We start from the raw sequence: 15,681 nt of genomic DNA, 5'->3' as shown, positions 1-15,681 counted from the left end.
CTAATTTAGTAATCTATAATCTCTTCTACTGACACGTGTGGGGCTGTACTTCAGATGTGTCACCCAGAAAGAACAGCTCTGATGTGGGGAATCTCCCCCACATCCTCTGCAGTGAAGACTGCTGCAAAGAATTAATTTCACTTCCCTGTAATGGCCTTGTCGTCCTTGAGTGCTCCTCTAACACCTTCGTCGTCTAGTGGCCCCACTGCCTATACTTAAAAAAAATCTTACTGTTAGTTTTTTGTCTTTAGCAAGTTCCTTCGTGGCCTGCCGTACTGTACTTTCCAACTTACCTGCCAGAGTTTTCTTTCCTTCTTATTAGCCTCACTAGGATTTGACTTCCAGGCTTGAAAGGATGCTCTTTTTTTGGCCTCTACTACCCATCTGTTAAGCCATGGTCGCGTTCTTTTGGTCCTCTCATTGTCTTTGCTGATTTGGGGTCCACACTTAGTCTGAGCCGGTGCTACGGCGTTTGTAAACAGTCCCCAAGCTGCTTGCCGGCAAGTAACCCTTGTGAACAGTGCCTTTTTACCTCTAACAGCCTTCCTAAGTAACAGGGGGCAGCCGCGTTAGTCTGTATCCACAAAAACCACAGGGAGTCCGGTGGCACCTTAAAGACTAACAGATTTATTTGGGCACAAGCTTTCGTAAAAAACCTTTTTTACCCACGAAAGCTTGTGCCCAAATAAATCTGTTAGCCTTTAAGGTGCCGCCGGACTCCCTGTACCCTTCCTAAGTTTTGTATTGTTCCCCTTTTCCAAGTGAAGTGTTACCATGCTGGAGTTTTTATATTATTTACAATACAAGGAGGTTAAATTTAATTACATTGTGGTTGCTTTTACCTCGTAGTTCAGTTATAGTCACTTCTTGGTCCAGATCCTGTGCTCTACTTAGGACTAAATCAAGAATTGCCTCATCCCTTAGGGGTTGCAGGACAGGCTGCTCCAAGAAACAGGCCTTTATGGGATCTAGAAATGTTCTCTCTGCGACACGCCCTGAGATAACATTTACTCAGTCATTATGAGGATAGTTGAAATCACCCATTATTATTGCACTTTCTGCTTTTGCAGCCTCTTGGACCACTCCCTTTGGCTCTCGCCATGCAAGTTGGAAGATGGCCTGTCCAAAAATGCTGTCTCACCTCGTGGCTGGTAGGCGTTGCTGGCCCCTTCTTTTGGTATAAGAGAGTAGAACTGGACTGCATCATTTGTGGTGGGGGGGCTGTGTTTGCATTTCCCCCCAGCATTTGGTCAAGGGAAGAAAGAGAAAGCTGGCTTCTTGCAGCAGTCCCTCTGCATGCTCTCCCATCTTCAATGTAATTGTATTGGTTTTCTTTCTCCTGGTAGATGGGTGGTGTTTCGATGTGCACAATAAAATCTTTACCATAAATGACCTGGGGAAAAAAATAGCATGTACAGCCAAAAAATGGGGCAGGACTGCTTAGGAAGGGGCACTGCAGCAGAGAATCGAAGGCTTAGAGTGGCTCGCAAACGAAGTATGAGTCTACAATGCAATACTGTTGCGAAAGAAGCAAACACTGTTCTGGGATTGTTAGCAGGAGTGTTGTAAGCGAAACGTGGGAAGTAATTCTTCCTCGCCTCTCCATGCTGATAAGGCTGGAGTATTGTGTCCAGTTGTGGGCACACTACAGAAAAGATCTGGAGAAGTTGGAGAAAGTCCAGAGAAGAGCAACAAAACCCATTAAAGGTCTCAAACCCATGACCTCTGGGGGAAGATTGAAAACATTGGGTTTGTTTCATCTGGAGATGACGGAGGGTGGCATGGTAACAGATTTAAAGTGTGTAAGAAGTTTTTGTAATGCCAACAGATGCCAGTGGGTGGGATTGAACCTAGGACTTCTGCAGCTAAATGCATGAGCCTCTACAGCAGGGGTGGGCAAACTTTTTGGCCCGAGGGCCACATCGGGGTGCGAAACTATATGGAGGGCCGGGCAGAGAATGCTGTGCCTCCCCAAACAGTCTGGCCCCTGCCCCTATCTACCCCCTCCCACTTCCCACACCCTGACTGCCCCCCTCAGAACCCCTGACCCATCCACCCCCCCCCCTCCTGGGACCCCCCACCCCTAACCACCCCCCCGGGACCCCACCCCCTATCCACCCCTCCCGTTCCCCATCCCCGACCACCCCCTCCCCAGAACCTCTGCCCCACCCAACTGCCCCCCAGGACCCCCTGCCCCTATCCAACACCCGCCCCCTTACCATGCAGCTGAGAGCAGCAGGAGCTCGCGGTCCTGCCGCCCGGAGCCAGCCGCACTGCCCATGCAGTGGTGTAGCTGCAGGGGAGGGGCCAAGGGTAGCCTCCCCGGCCAGGAGCTCAAGGGCTGGGCAAGATGGTCCTGAGGGCTGGATGTGGCCTGTGGGCCGTCGTTTGCCCACCTCTGCTCTACTGCATGAGCTAAAAGCTGTGGCAGACTCATTACTCTCCAGTGCTCTGGGTGCCCCAGCACCACGCCAGGAGGTGTGTGGTTACACTGTGAAGAGGAGGATAAGCTGTTCTCCTTAACCACTGAGGACAGGATCAAAGGCCATGGGCTCACTTGCAGCCAGGGCGGTTTCGGTTGGACCCCAGGAAAAGCGTCCTGCCCGGGGGGTCACGCAGTGGGACGGATTGCCCAGGGAGGCCGTGGAGCCCCCGTCCCCACTGGAGGTTCCCCAGAGCCGGCTGGACACCCCCCCATCAGGGCTGGTCAGACAGTCCGTGGTCCTGCCTCGCTGTGGGGGACAGGAGCAGATGCCTCTGGAGGGCCCGTCCAGCCCTAGGCTGCTGAGAGCCTCTGGGAGACGCTGTAACGCACCGGCCCCGACGGGCCTGCCAGGGGATGCCCACTGCCCAGCCTGGAGCCCCCTTCCGCACTCCGAACCCCTCAGCCCCAGCCTGGAGCCCCCTCCCACACCCCAAATGCCTCATCCACAGCCCCACACCAGAGCCCTCACCCCCCTCCGCACCCCAACCCTCAGGCCCGGCCTGGAGCCCCCTCCCGCACCCCAAATCCCTCATCCACAGCCCCACACCAGACCCCTCACCCCCCTCCGCACCCCAACCCTCAGCCCCAGCCTGGAGCCCCCTTCCGCACTCCGAACCCCTCAGCCCCAGCCTGGAGCCCCCTTCCACACTCCGAACCCCTCAGCCCCAGCCTGGAGCCCCCTCCGCACCCCAAATCCCTCATCCACAGCCCCACACCAGAGCCCGCAGCGCCAGCCAGAGCCCCCACCTCCCTCCGCACCCTAACCCTCAGCCCCAGCCTGGAGCCCCCTCCCGCACCCCAAATCCCTCATCCACAGCCCCACAGCAGAGCCCTCACCCCCCTCTGCACCCCAACCCTCAGCCCCAGCCTGGAGCCCCCTCCCGCATCCTGAACCCCTCACTTCTGGCCCCACCCCACAGCCTGCACCCCCAGCTGAGCCAGCGGGGTGAAAATAAGCCAGTGAGGGGGGGAGGGCGAGCGATGGGGGGATGGCGGGTGGCTCTCGGAGGAGGGGCGGGCAGGGGTGTCTGGTCTGAATAGAGAGTTGGCGGAGGGCAGAGCCAGCAAGGCAGGGACCCGCCGGCTCCCCCGGCACCACTGGGCACCGGCAAAGCAGCGCGGCCTCGCCCGCGGGCCCTGGGAACTCCCGCCGTGCCCGTCGAGGCGAGCTCGGAGCCGGGGCGGGGCTCGCTCGGGGCGGGCTCGGGGGCTCGGAGGCGGGGTCGGGGCTCGCTGGGGGGCGGGCTCGGGGTCTCGGAGCCGGGGGCGGGGCTCGCTCGGGTGGGGGGGGCTCCGGGGCTCGGAGGCGGGGTCGGGGCTCGCTGGGGGGCGGGCTCGGGGTCTCGGAGCCGGGGGCGGGGCTCGCTCGGGTGGGGCGGGCTCGGGAGCTCGGAGCCGGGGCGGGGCTCGCTGGGAGGGGGTCTCGGAGCCGGGGCGGGGCTCGCTCGGGGCGGGCTCGGGAGCTCGGAGCCGGGGCGGGGCTCGCTCGGGGCGGGCTCGGCGGCTCGGAGCCGGGGGCGGGGCTCGCTCGGGGCGGGCTCGGGGTCTCGGAGCCGGGGCGGGGCTCGCTCGGGGCGGGCTCGGGAGCTCGGAGCCGGGGCAGGGCTCGCTCGGGGCGGGCTCGGCGGCTCGGAGCCGGGGCGGGGCTCGCTCGGGGCGGGCTCGGGGTCTCGGAGCCGGGGCGGGGCTCGCTCGGGGCGGGCTCGGGAGCTCGGAGCCGGGGCGGGGCTCGCTCGGGGCGGGCTCGCCCAGTCCGCATCCGGCCCCTCCCGCGCAGGCCGGCGTAGTCCCCGCACGCGGCGCCGTGTCCCCGCAGCCGCCGCGGCCTCCCCGCCCCGCGCCCACGTGCCCGGCCCCGCCATGGGCTGCCTGGTGCTGCAGGACGGGGCCGTGCTGCGGGGCCGCCCCTTCGGGGCTGCGCGCTCCGCCGCCGGGGAAGTGGGTGAGTGGGGCGGGGGCGGCCTGGCGGAGCCCGGGGGGATGCGGGAATGGGGGGCAGAGCCGGTGGGGGGCAGGCCCCGGCAGAGCCGGTCGGGGGAAGGGCAGGGCCGGTGGGGGGAAGGGAATGGGGGGCAGGCCCCGGCAGATCCGGTCGGGGGAAGGGGATAGGGGGCAGGGCCGGTGGGGGGAAGGGAATGGGGGGCAGGCCCCGGCGGAGCCGGTGGGGGGAAGGGAATGGGGGGCAGGCCCGGTGGCGGGTAGGGAATGGGGGGCAGGCCCCGGCGGAGCCTGGGGGGGCGGGGGGTGGGAAAGGCTCCATCCGATCCTGTGCCCAGGCCCGCACTGCTCCCCCCAGCACTGCAGTGTGCCCCAGCGTCGCAGGGTCTCTCCTCTCCCCAGGCCGGGTGCGGGGGTGCCCCGTGCCTGGGGCAGGGTGCCCAGCGGAGGGGGCTGCTCTAGAGCCCAGGGGAGGGGGTTCCTGGTGCCAGGCTGCAGCCTTTGGCAGCATCTTCCAGTCGCTGGGGACGCTTTGTTTGCTGTTCCCACCCTGGCAGAGCCGTGCTGTGCCAATAGGGCCGGAGGGGGTGCGGTGCCATGCTCTGGGGCCCTGCCCCCCGGCAGAGCCGTGCTGTGCCAATAGGGCCGGAGGGGGTGCGGTGCCATGCTCTGGGGCCCTGCCCCCCTGGCAGAGCCGTGCTGTGCCAATAGGGCCGGAGGGGGTGCGGTGCCATGCTCTGGGGCCCTGCCCCCCCGGCAGAGCCGTGCTGTGCCAATAGGGCCGGAGGGGGTGCGGTGCCATGCTCTGGGGCCCTGCCCCCCGGCAGAGCCGTGCTGTGCCAATAGGGCCGGAGGGGGTGCGGTGCCATGCTCTGGGGCCCTGCCCCCCGGCAGAGCCGTGCTGTGCCAATAGGGCCGGAGGGGGTGCGGTGCCATGCTCTGGGGCCCTGCCCCCCCGGCAGAGCCGTGCTGTGCCAATAGGGCCGGAGGGGGTGCGGTGCCATGCTCTGGGGCCCTGCCCCCCGGCAGAGCCGTGCTGTGCCAATAGGACCGGAGGGGGGTGCGGTGCCATGCTCCGGGGCCCTGCCCCCCTGGCAGAGCCGTGCTGTGCCAATAGGGCCGGAGGGGGGTGCGGTGCCATGCTCCGGGGCCCTGCCACCTGGCAGAGCCGTGCTGTGCCAATAGGGCCGGAGGGGGGTGCGGTGCCATGCTCCGGGGCCCTGCCCCCCTGGCAGAGCCGTGCTGTGCCAATAGGGCCGGAGGGGGGTGCGGTGCCATGCTCCGGGGCCCTGCCCCCTGGCAGAGCCGTGCTGTGCCAATAGGGCCGGAGGGGGGTGCGGTGCCATGCTCCGGGGCCCTGCCCCCCTGGCAGAGCCGTGCTGTGCCAATAGGGCCGGAGGGGGGTGCGGTGCCATGCTCCGGGGCCCTGCCCCCTGGCAGAGCCATGCTGTGCCAATAGGGCTGGAGGGGGGTGCGGTGCCAGGCTCCGGGGCCTTGCCCACCCTGGCAGAGCCGTGCTGTGCCAATAGGACCGGAGGGGGGTGCGGTGCCGTGCTCCGGGGCCCTGCCCCCCTGGCAGAGCCGTGCTGGGCCAATAGGACCGGAGGGGGGTGCGGTGCCGTGCTCCGGGGCCCTGCCCCCCTGGCAGAGCTGTGTTGTGCCAATAGGGCCGGGGGGGGGTGCGGTGCGGTGCTGTGCTCCAGGGCCCTGCCCCCCTGGCGGAGCCGTGCTGTGCCAATACGGCCGGGGGGGCGCAGTGCCATGCTCCGGGGCCCTGCCCCCTTGGCAGAGCCGTGCTGTGCTGAGTGCAGTTTCTCCTTCCTCCCCTGGGCTGCAGTCTTCCAGACCGGCATGGTGGGTTACCTCGAGGCCTTGACAGACCCCTCCTACAAATCCCAGATCCTGGTGCTGACCTACCCTCTGATTGGGAACTACGGCGTCCCACAGGATGAGCCCGACCAGTACGGCCTCAGCCGGGTGAGCGCCGGGCCAGGGGTGGGGCGCGGGGACGGTTGCGGGGGCGGTTGGCACCTGGGGGCTGCTGCAGGTGCCCGGATGAAGCTGCGGGGCGGGTGGAAGTTGCTGAGGACCGGGCAGCCACGCCCACAGCCATAGGGCAGAGCAGTCCTGATTCCCACAGGGGCCCCGTGGCGGCCGGCACAGCCGACTTCCCCTGCGCTGAGTGGTGGGGCTGGGGGCTGGCGAGGCCCCGGACTCTCCCGGGACAGGCGGGTGGCTAGCGTCTTGCCGGGGGGGAGCGGTGCTGTGGCAACTGAGCCCGGCGGGTGGGGCTTGTGGGCGCCCTGTGCCCGTGCTGTGCTGGGGCCCAGAGCAGCCTGCTGCTCAGGAGAGGCTGGGGCCCCGGGGGAAGGCCCTGCCGCATCCTGTGAGGTGCCTGCCTGGAATGGGCTGCCCCAGGCAGCCCAAGTCCCCGCCCATGGCTGTCTGCCTTGCAGCTCTGCGGCAGCAGGGCCCTGCCCGTCTCCCATGGGGCCAGCAAGACAGAACACAGGCCTGGGGCAGCCCCGCATCCAGAGCGCCCTCTGGCAGGGGGCTAGGGCCAGCCTGCATCTCTGTCGTGTGCCAGGCGTGGGGAGGGGTTCCCCGAGGCTGCCGTGGCCAGCGTGCAGGGGCAGGTGGGTGGGAGCCCCCCGGTGACGCGGTGTTCTCCCTCCCCGGGGCGCTCACTCCAGCTGGCGGCCCCCTGCGAGGCGGGAGTGGGGCCTGTGGGTGACAGGGAGTACTCGGTCACGGCAGCCCTTGCCTGGGATGGGGCAGCCCCCTGCATGCTTGGGCATTTGCTGGGGTCCTGCAGAGCTCGCCTTGGCACCCACCTAGCTCAGCCCTCTCTGTGCCCACAGTGGTTCGAGTCCAGCAAGATCCACGTGTCGGCGCTGATCGTGGGCGAGTGCTCGCAGATCCCCAGCCACTGGAGCGCCGCGTGCTCGCTGGACCAGTGGCTGAAGGAGCAGAACATTCCCGGGCTGGAAGGTGGGGAGCAGGAGGGGGCGAGGGCTGGGGCTGAGCCGGGGGGGAGGCTGGGGGCTGGGAAGGGGGTGAGATGGGAGCTTTGGGGTGGATGGTGAGGGGGCAGGGGCTCTAGGTTAGAGGAGGAGGGGGGCTGGGGACAGGAGGCAGGGGCTCCCGGCTGGAGGAGGGGCCAGGCTGGGGCAGGGGGCGGTGGGAGGAGGGGCTCCCGGCTGGGGAGCTGGGGCAGGGGGTGGTGGGAGGAGGGGCTCCCGGCTGGGGAGGGCTCTGGCGCTCACGCTGGGATCCCTGGCAGGGGTGGACACCAGGGCTCTGACGAAGAGGATCCGGGAGAAGGGGACGCTGCTGGGCAGGCTGGTGCTGGATGGGTGCCAAGAGAGGAGCCTGCCCTTCGAGGACCCCAACAAGCGGCACCTGGTGCAGGAGGTGTCATTGAAGGTACAGCTGGGCCCGCCCCGTCGCCCCTCCCTGCATGGGGCTGGGTCTTGGGGCACTGGGCTGGCCGGGGGAAGGCGATGGATGGGGCAGGGCTGAGCCTAGCCTGGGGGCACTTCCTGGGGGGCGTGGGGTGTCCAGTGTAGGAGCCAAGGACTTCCCCCGCCGGGGGTGACGATGTGGCGGTTTTCTGTAACGTTTGCCGGCCTCGCTCAGGGCTGGCCTGCGCTGGGACCGGCCGTGGCCGAGGTATGGCGCTTGTTGTGGGGGGAGGGTGTTACCGGGTGTTGGACGAAGCCCCCCACCCCTCGGTGGCTGCGCTGGTACAGATGTGTCCGCCGTTCCCCTGCGGGGTGCGTCATGTTGGCTCCTGGGGCCACGCGGGACGCGAGGGGGGCGTCGCCTGGCTGGCTGGGCCGTGGTGAATGGGGTCCGCTGGCACGTGCTGCAAGTGACCCCGTGGCTGCGGGGAACCCGCCGTAGGAGACGCTGGAAAGCCCCGGTGACCTGGACACGCATGGCCCTGGAGGAAGGTCCCCCCCACCCCCCAGCGGGCGCCTGAGTAAAGGCCCCCCGGGAGAGAAGGAAGGGCTGAGGGAGTGTCTGTGCTCCACACGGGGTGGTGCTTTTCCCTCGGTCTGGCCAAGCCACTGCCCGACAGGCAGGAGCAGGGCCGGATTGACCTCGTGTGGGTCTCGGTCCCCTCCCTCTGCCCCGCCGTGCTGCGCCCCGAGGCCCTGCCTGCTGCTTGTGGGGGTGGGGGGTTGGTGGTGGAGAGCAGTGGGGTGGATGGGGCCACGAAAGGGGCTGAGCGGGGGCAGGGTTTCAGTGTGGGCCAGGGCCCCGGTCTGGGGGCCAGGGCCCTTCTGAGTCTGGCCCGGGCACCACTGGGCACCATTGCAAACCCAGTGCTGGCTGGCAGGGAGGGAGGCTGACAGGAGAAGCCTTTCGCTGTCTGCGCGGGCGGCTGGGTCGGCAGAGCTGCGTCTCTGGGTTTTCCACGCCCCGAGAGACGCCGCTCCGCCCAGGGACGTTCCTAGTGCAGACCAGGCCAGGCAGGGACTGAAGAGGGGGATGCCGGAGGAAGCGGGCACTGAAGCAGGTGTCCGAGGGAGAGACGGAGCCCCAAGCGGAATCACTCCCGTTTGGCTGGCGGGTGGCTCTGGCTGGACCAGAATGGACCAGTTCTAACCTTGGTTTCTCCAGGCTAAGCTGAGACCTGCCGATGCTGCTTCCGGGCGGCGAATAAACCCTGCTTGGTTTGCAAAGCGCCCGGTGGTGTCGCTGCAAGTCCTGGCTGGGTGTCCCTGAGGGGTGGGCAGGTCTCTCCCAGGCGTCTGGGTCACGCAGGCTCAGCTCCGGTGCCAAGCCGGGGGCTGGAGCCAGTGAGGCCGCGTGGCCGACCCTCAGGAAGAGTGGGACCCTGGGGGCTCTGGCCCATTGAGGGGGTCCCATAAGAGACTGTTCCCAAGCTGGGGCGTAGTATCTGTCCCGTGGATCTGTGACACTGGGCTCCTCCCCTCACCCCATCCCCTTCTCCCCTCAGCTCCGGGGTGGGGCAGGGAGCTGCGCGGGCAGTGGTTGCTGCGGGGCTCTTGGCTGGCCTGCCACTGGCCTCCTTTGTCCCATCTCCCCGCAGGAGCCCAGAGTGTTCAACCCTGGCGGCTCGGTCAGGATCACAGCTGTGGATTGTGGCCTGAAGTACAACCAGATCCGGTGCCTGTGCCAGCGGGGGGCGGCTGTGACCGTGGTGCCCTGGGACCACCCCCTGGACAGCGCAGGTGAGGGGCTCTGGTGGGGGGGCATCAGTGGGAGCAGCTGAGAGTGTTGTGCCCAGTGCGGGGTACCAGGGCGGCGTGCCCGGCATGCGTGGGGTGCTGAGGATGGCTGAGGGGGGGGCCCCTGGTGCTGAAGGGGCAGGGAGCTGCTCAGGCAGGGGCTGGGGTGCTGCAGGGGAAGGTGGGGGCGGGGGCTGCGGTGCCACGGGGGAAGGCGGGAGCTGGGATATCGGGGAGGCTGCGGGGGCCATGGGTGCTGCCCTGCTGCTGACCCGTCCTGTCCCTGCAGAGTTTGACGGGCTGTTCATCAGCAATGGGCCCGGGGACCCACTCTCGTGCCAGAAGACCATCGCCAGCCTGCGCCGGCTGCTGGGCGAGCCCCAGCCCAAGCCCGTCTTCGGGATCTGCCTGGGGCACCAGCTGCTCGCGCTGGCCATCGGCGCCAAGACCTACAAGATGAAGTGAGTGTGTGGGGGTTGGGCCCCGCAGGCAGCCCTGCCCGCGCCCCACAGCGCGCCCGGCGTGGAGCTCCCCTGCTCGTGCCAGCTGGGGCTGCTGGAGCAAGGTGGGCTCGGCAGAGCTGCCGTACACGGAGGCAGAGCTGGGCAGCGAGTCCCTGTGAACGGAAGGGTGTCGGATGGCGGGGGGGGAGGGGGGCTGTCTCCCGTGGGCTTCCGCAGGGGTCTGTTGTGGGGCCGGTTTTGTGTAACAGCGCTGTCCGTGTCCCGGATGTAGGAATAGGGCATCCCGGGGGAGAGCTGGCGCAGCACCAGACTCTGGCACGGAGCGCCGTCTCCGGTCTGCCCCGGGCACTGTACCCAGCCCGTGGGGTCACTCGGCGGGGGGAGGCTCCATCGCGCCCCTTGCTCCCTGGGCGGAGCCTCGGGCGAGCTGCCCATTCCTGAGGGCAGGGGGCTGTCGCCAGCTAGTTGTGAGCTCCCTAGGGCAGGGGCCGCATCTCCGCAGCTCCTGGTGGGGCCTGGGCCCTCGCTGACCCCTCCCCTCCCGCCCCCAGGTATGGGAACCGAGGCCACAACCAGCCCTGCATCCACGAGGACTCCCGGCGCTGCTTCATCACCTCACAGAACCACGGCTTCGCAGTGGAGCCGGGCAGCCTGCCCCCGGGCTGGGCCGCGCTCTTCACCAACGCCAACGACCACTCCAACGAGGGCCTGGTGCATGACACCCAGCCCTTCTTCAGGTGGGAGTGCCGGGGGGGACCCAGGGTGCCCCAGGGGAAGGTGTCAGGCCCAGCTGTGCCAGACCCCCAGCGATGTCAGAGAACAGAGGGGGCTGGTTGTGGCATGGCTTGGGGTGCCCTGGGTCTGGTGCCGCGTGGCAGGGTTTTAGCAAGGGCGGGGTGGTGCGTGTCTGGCCCAGGGGGGCGGGGGGATGGGGCGGTGCATGTCTGACCCGGGCTGGAACTCTTATTCCCTTGCAGCGTTCAGTTTCACCCAGAGCACCGGGCTGGCCCCACAGACCTCGTGGGCCTCTTTGATGTCTTCCTGGAGACTGTGCGGGACCTGAGCACGGGCAGCCAGAACTCCAGAACAGGTGGGAGCTTGGCCTGGCTCTGGGGGGCGGCTGTGGCTGGTCAGTGCCCTCGGTGCTCTGAGCTGGGTGCTGGCCCACGGGCTGTGCCCTGGGAGGAGACTCCCCCGGGCTTTGCGGCCCAGCCGGTCTCGGGTGGTTCGTGTCGGAGCAGTGCGGGGAGGGTGCTGCCCCCATGGGTGTTGCTATGCCATGCCACCCTCTGAGGCAAGGGCAGGCTCCAGATGAGGGGCCTCTGGAAGTGACTGGAGCCACATGGGCACCTCTAGGGAATGTCTTTCTGAGCCCCTCGTGATGCCATGGGCAAAGGCACCAGATGCTCCCCTGGGCTGCTTGCCCCGGGGAGCCAGACCCAGCTCCATGGAGGTTCCTGGCCTCTCCGCCTCATCAGAAGCACTAGTCTCAGGCTGAGGCATGTCTGCCCCCTCTTCCCCGCTGGGTGGCACCATCAGGGGGTGTGGTGATGCTAGCAGGGGGGAGAGCCCAGCGCGAGGGGCCTGGAGGGAGGCTGGGTGCTGCCCAAGCTGGGTGTCCACAGTGGGAGCGTGGCCCGAGCCTTGGCCATGCTGAGGATGCGCCCGATCCACTAGCCAGGCTAACGGCAGCCGGGCCTGGCTTTTCTCCCCAGTGCGTGAGAGACTGCGGGAGTGGCTGGCCTACAAGGAGCCCCCGGCGGATGGGGACACAGCCCGGCCCCGCAAGGTGCTTATCCTGGGCTCGGGGGGCCTCTCCATTGGGCAGGCCGGGGAGTTCGACTACTCGGGCTCGCAGGTGAGTCCCCTGGCTGCTCCCAGCCCCTGGGTCACGGCCTTGCTTGGGCCCCAGGCACGGAGAGGTGGTGCAGGGACACAGTGGGGCTGCAGAGTGAGAGGGTGGCAGAGGGATATGAGAGCAAAGGGGGTGGGGGGGCTGTGACACCCCCCAGAGTACAAGCTAGACTGGAACTGCTGTGTCCCCTTAACCCTCTAGCCCAGGCCGGTTCTAGCACTGCTCAGCTAGTGACCAGCAGCCCCTCCAGGCTTTGCTCTCGAGCCATCTGCATGGAGAGGCTCCCTAGTGAAGTGCCACTCATGACCAGTATACGGGGAGACACCCATAAACCCGTCTAGCCTTGCACCCCAGAAATGTGCATCTCCACTGCTCAATGCGGGCGCATGAATTAGTCCGTCACAGAGCAATGGATATTCCTCTGCTCACGCTGTTTTTGATCAAACGTTGAACCAAGTGTATTAACTGGGGCCCGATAGCGGGGAAGCGATTATGAGCAGTATGGGCCTAAAAGGTCGGAAGTGGTTACAACAGGAATAAAAGCCAGAGCTGCGATCTAGTTCTCACGCTTTGCCAAGGCGAGTCATTGGAAGAGCAGAACAAACAAGCTGCTTCACCGTACGCTGAGATGTCTCCTTTCGGCCCGGGACCCCTCCCCCCAGTTCAGCATTAGCTCTTTGCCTTTCCGGGGTCAGGTGGCCTGGGCAGAGATTCCCTGTGGCACCTTAGAGACTAACAGATTTGAGCATGAGCTTTCGTGAGCTACAGCTCACTTCATCGGATGCATCTAATGCTTATGCTCAAATAAATGTGTTAGTCTCTAAGGTGGCACAAGTCCTCCTGTTCTTTTTGCGGATACAGACTAACACGGCTGCTCCTCTGAAACCTGATTAAGCAGTTGAGTTTCTCAACACCTGCGTTCAGTCCCTTTGTTTGTCAGGGGCTAGTCAGCGTCCCTTCCCCAGACTCACAACACGGGTCAGTAACTGAGCGGATTTCACAACTTCATAGATGATGCTGATACCCACGTATTAGCAGGAGAGTGACGCTCAACAGATCAGGTCTTCTCAAAGGATACCTCACGAGGCATGATTTGTGCCACACACACAATCGTATACAAGTGGTGAACCGTGGGGGTTGGAGGGGGTTATTTTGAGGTACAGTGTGTCACGGGGTTAGTGCAAAGGGGGGAGAGGGGATAGGTGCGAAGGGGCAGAAGGTGGCGGAAGGATATTGGGACAGAAGGATTGGGGTGAAGGGGCAGAGGGTGGCGGAGGGATATGGGCGGAAGGTTGGGGCGGGTGGTGGAGAGATACGGGGCGGAGGGTTGGGGGGGAAGGGGCAGAGGGATACAGGGCGGAAAGTTGGTGGAAGGGGCAGAGGGTGATGGAGGGATATGGGGCGGAGGGATACGGGGCAGAAAGTTGGGGGAAGGGGCAGAGGGTGGTGGAGGGATGTGGGTTGGGGCTGGAGGGCAGAGAGACCTGGTGTTGGGGCAGAGAGTGGCGGAGCGATATGGGGCGGGAGGGTTGGGGCAGAGGGTGTCGGAGGGTTATGGGACAGGAAGGGTGGTGCGAAGGGGCAGAGGGTGTCGGAGGGTTATGGGACAGGAAGGGTGGTGCGAAGGGGCAGAGGGTGGCGGAGGGATGTGGCGGCAGGAGCGTTGGTGTGAAGGGGCACAGGGTGGCGGAGGGATAAGGGGGCAGGAGGGTTGGCGTGAAGGGGCAGAGGGATACGGGGGAGGGATACTATGGGCTGTCATGGTGCTCTCCTCCCCCCTGGCCAGGCCATCAAAGCGCTGAAGGAGGAGAACATCCAGACGGTGCTGATCAACCCCAACATCGCCACGGTGCAGACCTCCAAGGGGCTGGCCGACAAGGTGTACTTCCTGCCCATCACGCCGGAGTACGTCACGCAGGTGAGCCCCAGCCTCGTGGGGAGACTTGTGCACTAGCCTGGGGCTGATGGGAGCCGCCCTGTGGGGCGCAGGGTGTGGCCAGGAGTCCGCAGCTCCCTGAAAACCATTTGGCACACCGCCCATGAGGAGCTGCCCCTGAGTCAGGGGGCTGGGGGGGATGCTGGCTCTGGGCCGGGCCCCCAATCACAGCCCCTCCCTTGCACCCAGGTGATAAAGAACGAGCGGCCGGATGGCATCCTGCTGACCTTCGGGGGCCAGACAGCGCTGAACTGTGGGGTGGCACTGACCCAGGGCGGGGTACTGGCCCGGTACCGGGTGCAGGTGCTGGGCACGCCCATGGCCTCCATCGAGATGACGGAGGATCGCAAGGTCTTTGTGGAGAAGATGGAGGAGATCAACGAGCACGTGGCACCCAGTGAGGCGGCCTCCTCCTTGGAGCAGGTACGGGGGGTCCCTCCCTGGAGGGGCGGTTGCTGGGGATCCCCAGGATCCCTGCTGTGCTCCAGCTTTCAGACAGTCCCTCGGAGGAACCCTCCAGTGAGCCAGCCCCCAGGGGGTCCCCCTGTCCCTTCGGGGCCAGCTCCCCAATGTCTGCGAGCCCCTGGGCTCCTGCCTCACCCTGTGAGCTCTGCCTAGCGAGTCCAGCTGAGCAGACTCACGGCCCCCCGCCCCCCCCGCCATTGGCTCCCCCATCCCCCCCACCGTCCCAAGACCCCCCCACTGCCACTGGCTTCTCTGTCCCCCCCATAGCAGAACCCTGACACCCTCTGCTCCCCCATCCTCCCAGAGCACCTCTCCCCCCCTGCAGCACAGCCCCCACCCTCACTGTTCCCCCATCCCCAGTGCCCCTTGCTCCCCCACAGTGCAGCCCTCGCCCTGCTGCTGCCCTGTGTGGCCCGGCCCCGAGCCCTAGTCGGCCCCCCTGACTCCTTGGTTCTGGTCCTGGCAGGCTCAGGCTGCGGCCTCGAGGCTGGGCTACCCGGTGCTGGTGCGCTCGGCCTACGCCCTCGGGGGCCTGGGCTCCGGCTTCGCCAACAGCAAGGAGGAGCTGACGGCGCTGGTGAGCCAGGCCTTCGCGCACACCTCCCAGGTGCTGGTGGACAAGTCCCTGAAGGGCTGGAAGGAGATCGAGTACGAGGTGGTGCGCGACGCCTACAACAACTGCATCACCGTAAGGAGGGGGGCGCTGCGGTGGGGAGGGAGTTGGCGCGTCCCTAATGCGCCCAGCGGGGAGCTCAGGGTTACAGACGCCCCTGGGCTGGGGAGCCGCCCTGCCCCTTGCAGCGCCCCCCATGCCCAGCGTGCTGGGGCTGTGGGCGTCAGAGGAAGGCAAAGGCCCCAGAGCGCACTGGGCTGCTCGCGCCCTGCGGCCAGCGGCCCTTGGAGACCAGCCTGGGGCTGGGGCCCCGCGTCTCTGGCCCAGTCTACACCAGGCTGGGGCGGGCGGGCAGCCTCCCCGCAGCAAGGGGCAGTGGGGTGAAACGCTCCCTCCGGCAGGTCTGTAACATGGAGAACCTGGACCCGCTGGGCATTCACACGGGCGAGTCCATCGTGGTGGCTCCCAGCCAGACGCTGAACGACCGAGAGTACAACGTGCTGCGCCACACGGCCATCAAGGTGGTCCAGCACCTGGGCATCGTGGGCGAGTGCAACATCCAGTACGCGCTGAACCCCGAGTCGGAGCAGGTGAGAGCTGGCCAGCGGGCCCCAGCATGCATCGCCTGGAGCACGGCATTCTGGGACAGCCCCACCTTCCCTGCCCCAGCCGGCTGCCCGTGCACCGCCCCGCTCTGGCAGAGCGCCCCAGCATCCTTGGCCCG

General features: G+C 66.3%; 1 protein-coding gene across 2 annotated transcripts in view; it reads left to right on the top strand.

Annotated features, from left to right (window-relative positions):
• Positions 1 to 1,099: 1,099 nt before the first annotated feature.
• Positions 1,100 to 15,681, top strand: part of CAD (carbamoyl-phosphate synthetase 2, aspartate transcarbamylase, and dihydroorotase) — a 33,480-nt gene continuing 18,898 nt past the window's right edge. Inside the window, exons 1-13 of one of the 2 annotated variants that reach the window (XM_074947265.1) lie at positions 1,100 to 1,151; positions 6,261 to 6,400; positions 7,285 to 7,414; positions 7,707 to 7,849; positions 9,486 to 9,627; positions 9,914 to 10,085; positions 10,640 to 10,825; positions 11,066 to 11,178; positions 11,804 to 11,946; positions 13,730 to 13,861; positions 14,069 to 14,302; positions 14,811 to 15,032; positions 15,359 to 15,547. In XM_074947265.1, coding sequence (XP_074803366.1) covers positions 1,115 to 1,151; positions 6,261 to 6,400; positions 7,285 to 7,414; positions 7,707 to 7,849; positions 9,486 to 9,627; positions 9,914 to 10,085; positions 10,640 to 10,825; positions 11,066 to 11,178; positions 11,804 to 11,946; positions 13,730 to 13,861; positions 14,069 to 14,302; positions 14,811 to 15,032; positions 15,359 to 15,547 — 1,983 coding nt within the window. In that variant the 5' untranslated portion in view covers positions 1,100 to 1,114. Of the gene's footprint in view, positions 1,152 to 4,303; positions 4,428 to 6,260; positions 6,401 to 7,284; positions 7,415 to 7,706; positions 7,850 to 9,485; positions 9,628 to 9,913; positions 10,086 to 10,639; positions 10,826 to 11,065; positions 11,179 to 11,803; positions 11,947 to 13,729; positions 13,862 to 14,068; positions 14,303 to 14,810; positions 15,033 to 15,358; positions 15,548 to 15,681 lie in introns of those variants that run through there. The other variant, XM_074947264.1, reaches the window with a different exon arrangement.

This window comes from Natator depressus, chromosome 3 (genome assembly GCF_965152275.1).
Source record: "Natator depressus isolate rNatDep1 chromosome 3, rNatDep2.hap1, whole genome shotgun sequence".
NCBI lineage: Eukaryota > Metazoa > Chordata > Testudines > Cheloniidae > Natator > Natator depressus.
This window is presented reverse-complemented; position numbering and strand designations above follow the sequence as displayed.